Below are 7975 nucleotides of genomic sequence, written 5' to 3'. Positions count from 1 at the left end.
ATATATGGGGTATGGGGTACCGTGGATTTGCACAGCTCTAGTTTTTACTGTACGGGACAACATATGCTCCAGTCCAGCAACAAACAATCCAACACACTGAAAACATGGTTTTGAACTGACCCGCTTGCAGTTTGGACCTCGCACCATTTGGCGTAAAGAAGGCCCAGAACTGTAGATCAAATAAAATCCTCCATCAGACAAGAACGGGACAACGTTCCCTCCAAAAACAACAGCAGCTGCTCTCAGCTCCTCAGTCTTTACAGAGTGCCGTTAAAGGAAGAGGAGATGCTTCACGGTGGTAAACGTAGTAGTCCCAGAACAACTGGAGATATTTTGCTGCCCTTAAATGCTAAAATCTTTATTCCCCTTCCAAAACAGTACAATTCCTTAGTTCAAACATGAGATATTTACTATCTTCTTTAAAAACCACATGATGTTAATCTGGACTGATGTTAATCTGGACTGATAACTAAAACATTTGAATTGAAAGAAGAGCATGGCAATACGCTGGTGAAGATTCTCTGTCATCCAGGACATGGTAAATTCAAAAAGGTTCAAGACAAAAACATCTGGACTTTATTTGCAACAGGAGATGTTTCACTTCTCATCCGAGGAGCTTTCTCAAGTCAAAGAACAGAGTGTGGGGTTCAAGTTATAAAGCTGATGCACTATCACTTCTCACGACAGGGGTTCGTTAGGGTCTTTGATAGTCGGACTCACAGAAGAGCCACTCTGGTCACATGGATGAAATTCGTGATAGGTGTGAAAATGACTGGGTATCAGGTGTAAAGCTGCATTATAAGTTTTAGAGTTGAAATCTGAGACCTCCTCCTCTGTTTAAAGATGGATTCTCTCGTTTTACATAAACGTCTTCCTTCACCCCCCTCTCAAACCATCTGTCTTCTCGGTCCAAAATGTCCATCTTTAAACGGAGGAGGAGGTCTCAGATTTCAACTCTCTAAAATGCAGCTTTACACCTGATACCCAGTCATTTTCACAACTACCAGGAATTTCAGCCATGTGACCAGAGTGGCTCTTCTGTGAGTCAGACTATCAAAGACCCAAACGAACCCATATGTGAGGACCAGATGACCCGACTGAGCATTGCTGGATTTTATACCTGGATTACCGAGCATGAACTTTGGTGCCTATTGTGAGGAGTGATAGGGCAATCTGCATATGTATCTAGAAACTCCAGCTTTATAACTGTGTTCTTTGAATTGAGAAAGCTCCTCGGATGAGAGGCAAAACGTCTTCAGTTACAAATGAAGTCCAGTTGTTTTTGTCTTGAACTTTTAATAATTGTAAGAAGACTAACTTTATCTGATAAAGTAGAACATTCTGAACCTCTGCACTAAGCAGCAGCGCTGCTGTAGCTCCCAGTCTGACTCGGTCCGGTCCGGTTTCTGCGCGCTGATGTCGACATGTCCGGGTTGTCGATATGCATCACTTAGCTTTTAATGACCCCCCCCCCCCAGCCCCACTCCCCTGCTTCATGCTGACTTCACAGATAACTCGAGCACACACACGCACACGACTCAGCAGAACTGAGCCAGCCTCTGTGTACTGACAGGGATGAGTAATCACTGGTGAAGAGTGGAGTTGATGCTCTGCCTCTGATGTCGAGAGGCTTTCAGGAGCTGCTTCCTGCGTCGGTTTTATTCCCTCGGCTGCATCCAACCCTAATGAGGTTATTTAACTCTCAGTAAACGAGGCGAGGAGTTCCACGTTCTTGTTCTCGACGCAGGAACAAAGTAACGTTAAGTTGTTGCTGTAGGATTTTTTGGGGATTGTCACTACTTTCATCTTATTTTAGCTGTTCACACGTCACAATGTTCAGCTCATTTAGAAAGGCCCATTGTTGTTTTGTCACTTTTATCCTTTTATAAAAGTTAATCTTTTATTAAAATGAATGGAGAACTCTTCAGATCCCTGAAGAACTTTGTGCTTTTTGAAATCTACATCAACGTACGGACGTCGTTTTGTAGCTTTTAGCTGCTAAAATCTTAGCTTGTCCTTTTTGTTTTTGCTAATTTGTTTTAACGTTGACCTTTAGCTTCTGCAACGAAACTCAGCAAAGTCTCGCATTTTCTCTAGTCTAACAAAAGATTTTCTCCCCAACCCTGATGCTTCAGACCGAGCGCCGGCTCCTGGTTTCATACCTGGGACACCTCCCTGTGACGTTATGTTGTTCCCTGGAGCAACAGCAGCCGGAGATACCGTTGCCATGGCTGCCAGTTCAACTCCCACTGCTCCTGTTTTAGCCTGTGTCTGATTAGCAATTCAGAAATGTCTCATAACCATTAGTCACCACTGAGGATTATTTTAATCAAATGCAAGAAATCAGTATTCTCCACTTTGTCTGAGCCACACTGAAAGCAGCTCTGATGCTTCCCTCTGTCTTGCCGCAGGCTGCAGTGAGCAGGTGGAGGTTCACACAGAGCGGAGGGGTGTCCTCTACAGTCCCTCCTGGCCCTTAAACTACCCACCAGGGCTCAACTGCAGCTGGCACATCCAGGGGAGTCCTGGAGAGGTCATCACCGTCAGGTAGACTCTCCTCCACCTCACCCACGTTCCATTTCTGCAGAACGAGCGCCTAACGTGATCGATCCTGTGCTCCAGTTTTCGTAACTTTGACGTAGCGGAGTCAGGAAGGTGTGCGGGAGACCGGCTCCTGCTGAGCCCGTCGTGGAGTGGAGAATCCAGGCTGTGTGGCTCCGTGCTGCCGCCTCCCTTCATCTCCACCAGGGGACGCGTTTGGCTCTACTTCCACTCCCAGGCCAACAGCTCGAGACAAGCCCAGGGCTTCCGTCTCTCCTACATCAGAGGTATGTAGCTACATCCTTAAACACCAGCAAAGAGGTGAATTATCCTCTTACAGAAAGGGCAAAGAAGTTCAAAATGTTCAAACTTCCTAAATCTGCGTCTCGTTAACAGTTAACCACAGCTAATCAACATCAATTTCAGTTCTATTCAGTTTATTTATATAGCGCCAAGTCACAACAGAAGTCATCTCAGGGGACTGAACAGAAACATTCATATATAAAAATAATAAGTTAACATTATTTATCTGAGGAGCAGACTGCTTTGAATTCAACGCCATCACAGAACTCTCATCTTGAACAAGCATGAAGGCGACAGTGGAGAGGAAAAACTCCCTCATGAGGAAGAAACCTTTAGCAGAACCAGGGACAGGACAAGCGGCCATCTGCTTTGACTGGCTGGGTTTGAGAGGAACAGATACACAATGGCAGGTTGAGAATTGCATGCTAAGATAGAAATAGTATCAAATGAAAACTATTTAATTTTAACAATCATTTAAGGAAATGAGGTCAGTTTGTCCTCCAGTAGTCTAAGCTTAAGGCAGCATGACAAGCCAAACCTAACTATAGGATTTATCAAAAAGGAAAGTCTTAAAACTGGACCATGTGTCAGCCTCATGGACAGAAACTGGAAGTTGGTTCCACAAGAGAGGAGCCTGATAACTGAAAGATCTTCCTCCCATTCTACTTTTTAGAAACTCTAGGGACCACAAGATAACCTGCAGTTTGAGAGTGAGGTGCTCTGTTAGGAAAATATAGAACAATAAGATCTCTAATATAAGATGGAGCTAGGTTGTTGAGAGCTTTGTAGGTTAGAAGTAAGGTTTTGAATTCAATTCTGGATTTGACAGGGAGCCAATGGAGAGAAGCTAAAACTGGAGAGATATGATCTCTCCCACTAACTCCAGTTGAAACTCTGGCAGCAGCATTTTGATCAATTGAAGACGTTTTAAAGAAGTATTTAAACTCCCACATAACAAAGCGTTGCAATAGTCCAGTCTAGACGTGACAAATGCATGAACCAGTTTTTCTGCATCATTTTTAGATAAGATGTTTCTAATTTTAGTGATATTACGCAGGTGGAAGAAGGCGGTTCTAGTAAAGTTTTTAATGTGGGGGATAAAAGACATGTCCTGATCAAAAATATCACCAATATTTTGTAACATTAGAGCTGGAGGACAGATTAATGCCACCTAAGGAGAGAAAGACATCAGCTAATTGTAGTTCATTCAGTTTTACAAGAGTGATCTAAAATTTGGTGTGGTCGTAGCCGAGAGTCGACCACGACACAAACTCTGAACACATCCTGAAAGTTTTGACAATATTGCCTGAGTTTGTTCATAACAACATTCAGAAGGGTTGACCAAAAACTCTCGACTCAGCATACAGTTATTTTAGCTTAAGTCCTGTGTGGACAGTACTGTTTGAGTTGATGATGTAAGCTCCGCCCTGAGCGATCAGAGTTCATGTCAAGGTCTGACTGTGTCTCCTCTGCAGGTCGTCTGGGTCAGAGCAGCTGCCAGTCAGACGAGTTCCTCTGCGGGAACGGGAAGTGTCTCCCTCGCTCCTGGAAGTGCAACGGGCAGGACGAATGCGGTGATGCCACTGATGAACGAGGCTGCTCCCCACCTCCCACAGAGTCCCACCCCGGTCTCTGCTCGCCCGGCTCCCTGCCGTGCACACAGGCTCAGACCACCCGCTGTCTGCCAGCCACCCTACGTTGCAACGGAGCCCGAGACTGTCCCGACGGAAGCGACGAGCGTGGCTGTCCCGACACCAGCTGTGGCAAACGACTCGGGAACTTTTACGGCTCGTTTGCTTCTCCGGACTTTTTCCACGTCGACCGGGGCGCCACGTCTGAACTGAGGTGCTCCTGGTTGCTGGACACCCAGGACACCAAGCCCATTGTGCTGCAGCTGGACCTTCAGTTGGGGCCTGGGGATTTACTCCATGTGTACGACGGCCTGCTGCAGCATGCGGAGCATCTCTTACAGGTGTTGTCGCATCACAACAACAGGCGCCCGGCACTGCTGGAGTCCAGCCGAGGCCAGATGAGTGTCCTGTACATGGCACAGCCTCAAAGCCCCGGACACGGCTTCAATGCTACATACCAGGTCCTCCATCTGTCCTTCATTCATCTGCACAGCACAGCTCTAGAGTTTCTTAAGTTTCTATAAACTCTTTCAATCTGACTTTCAGGACTAAAACTAGAAATCTCCTCTTGTTTATTTAACTTTTCCATGAGTACCTTTAAAGTGAAGCCGGATTTCAGCTGCGGTTTGTCAAATTATCCATGAATGCATTTCCTTAAGACAATGTTGGCCCTCTGTGAAGTCTAAACTAGGCATGCCTGGTTATTTAAGCAAAATGAAAAGAATAAAGACTTGATGTGCCACAGATTGGCAGGCCAGTTCTCACAGGTTTAAAATATCACCTCACAGGCATGATCAAATTAACTAGAGAAATTGCATTTCCTGCGAAAATGTGGTGTGAATGCTTATTGCTGAAGAACTTGCTGAAAAACAGCTGAAATTAGCTAAAATAACATGCTGAATTACAGCTGAAATGAAAGAACAAGTCTTAATTAGCAGAAGAAAGCAGAAAAACACATTTTTTGCTGAATTAGCAGAAATGAGCACGAAAATTAGCTAAAAAAAAGCTGAAATTAGCAAAAAAAAATAGCTGAACAGTAGCTGAAAAAGCAGAAAGAAGCTTAAACTACTATAAGGAAGCAGAAAGAGCTGAAATGAGCTAAAAAAATGAGGAATTGGCAGAAAAGGCTAAAATTAGCATTAAAAAAAGCTAAATAGTAGCTGAAATATCAGAAAAAGCTGAAAATAGCAGAAAAAAGCCGAAATGAGCATGACAAGCTGAAATTACCATAAAGAAGTTAATTAGGCTGAAAGTAAAAAAATTATTCATGAAAACTTGAATTTACCTGGAAACAGCTGAAATTAGCTAAACAATGCTGAAAGGGTAGCAGAAAAGGTATAATAAGCTTAAATTACCAGAAAAAAAACACACTCAAAAAAACATGTTTACCCAATTAGGCTGAAAGAAGCGTAAGTGAGCACAAAAAAAGTGGAAATTATCTGAAAAAGGCTGAAATTAGCAAAATAAATAAATAAACACAGCTGAAAAGCAGCCTAAATTAGCAGAAGGAAGTGGAGAGCACATTTTTTGCCGAATTAGGCTGAAAAAAGTTGAAATGAGTGGAAAAAATGTGGAATTAGCTGAAAAAGCTTAAATTAGCATAAAACAGTTAAATATTAGCTGAAGTAGCAGAAAATGGTGAAACTAGCAGAAATAAGCTGAAAGGAACATAACACGCTGAAATTAGCAGAAAGAGTTAAGAAGAAGCACAAAATGTTGTAGTTAGCTGAAAGAATCTGAAAGGAGCACAAAACAGCTGAAAAGTAGCTGAAATTAACTGAAAGTAGCTGAAAAAGGTTTAATTTGCACAAAGAAGCTGAAATAAGCTGAACTAGAACACAATGTGAAAGGAACAGTAAAAGGTTGTAAACAGAGCTAAAGATTTGAAGGATGTAAAATGAGCTCAATTCAACAAAGTCCATGCTCAATAATCCAGGTATACAATCCAACATATTTCAGTCAGGTCTGTCCAGATGACCTGACTGAAAAATGTTGCGTTAATACCAGAAGTCGTAGCACCCTTCTGCTGAAGGAGCTGAACGTTTTGATGTATGAATTGTTGAAATAGCTTGAAAACTGTGGAACGAGAATCGCACCGTCAAATGTACAGAAGAAAAATGGATCACAACAGTGTGAATGCTGCATAAACATTCACACAATAAAAAAAGGCTGTTTCTGGTTTGTGAGCTTTGAGTTTGACACGTTCAAGATTATAGAAACAGAAGCAGCTGAGAGGTGTCCAGTTGTCTTCTTTGGTAACTTTGTCCTCCTCCACCCCCCCAGGTGAAAGGCTACTGTTTCCCTGGCGAGCACCCGTGCGGCAGTGATCAGGGCTGCTACTCCGACCGCCAGCGCTGTGACGGCTACTGGCACTGCCCCTCTGGACGCGATGAGGAGGCGTGTGCGATGTGCTCCAATGGGGAGTTCCCGTGTGAAGGAGCCACTGGAGCTTGCTACCCACTGTCTGAGCGCTGCAACAATCAGAAGAGGTGCCCGGACGGGTCGGATGAGAAGAACTGCCATGACTGCCAACCTGGAAACTTCCACTGCGGAACTAACCTGTGCATCTTCGAGACGTGGCGCTGCGACGGCCAGGAGGACTGCTTGGACGGGAGCGACGAGAGGGACTGCCTGGCCACGGTGCCCAGGAAAGTGATCACGGCGGCCCTGATCGGCAGTCTGGTGTGCAGCCTTCTGCTGGTCGTCGCACTCGGGTGTGCCCTCAAGCTGCAGTCGCTCAGGAGCAGAGAGTACAGGTGAACACTCTTTGTTCAGTTGTTGTAAACTTCTCTAATTTCATGCACTCAGTAGTGAGTATACAGTAGAGCTGTCATTTCTAACCCGGGCCCGAAGCCTGGCCACTGGATGGGTGGGCCGGGTCGGTGTCAGGCTTTTGATTGTGTCAGAGGACACGCACGGCTGACGATCCAATTTTATGGTAACATGGCTTGCCATACAATTTGGATCACCAGCCACACGCAGCCGTTTGACCGTGCGCTGGTTGAAAGAAGTTAAAAGAAGTTCTGTTAAGCTTCAGATGGACCACTGCCAGTGATCCATCCAAAGCCCAAAGGGACTCAGCTGCTGCGTCAGCGGACGCACGCGGCCAACGACCCAATTTGCTGAATGGGTTTGAGAACGGGTGAAATCCCAAAATATCCTCACAGACATGTCAGAGCAGGATCAGTGTGAATAATGCAGAATGCAGGGATTTAATGAGCTTTGACGGCCATGAAAGGACAAACACCCCCTCAGCTCCCACCCAGCTTCTGCTCCCTGTTACTCAGCCACGCGTCCGCCGACCGTTAATAACTATTATTACTATGATATTATAATATTATAATAACTATGATAACTATAATATTATAATAACTATAATAACTATAATATTATAACTATGATAACTATAATATTATAATAACTATGGTAACTATAATATGATAATAACTATAATAACTATAATATTATAACTATGATAACTATAATATTATAATAACTAT

General features: G+C 44.1%; 1 protein-coding gene across 1 annotated transcript in view; it reads left to right on the top strand.

The window, feature by feature from the left end:
• lrp3 (low density lipoprotein receptor-related protein 3) overlaps positions 1-7975 on the top strand; it is an 11852-nt gene that overhangs the window by 1267 nt on the left and 2610 nt on the right. The window contains exons 2-5 of the mRNA XM_037694130.1: positions 2383-2547; positions 2623-2828; positions 4320-4936; positions 6759-7231. Of these exons, the coding sequence (XP_037550058.1) occupies positions 2383-2547; positions 2623-2828; positions 4320-4936; positions 6759-7231 (1461 nt within the window). The remainder of the gene's footprint in view (positions 1-2382; positions 2548-2622; positions 2829-4319; positions 4937-6758; positions 7232-7975) is intronic.

This window comes from Nematolebias whitei, chromosome 2 (genome assembly GCF_014905685.2).
Source record: "Nematolebias whitei isolate Nwh7 chromosome 2, NemWhi1, whole genome shotgun sequence".
NCBI classification, from domain to species: Eukaryota; Metazoa; Chordata; class Actinopteri; order Cyprinodontiformes; family Rivulidae; genus Nematolebias; species Nematolebias whitei.
This window is presented reverse-complemented; position numbering and strand designations above follow the sequence as displayed.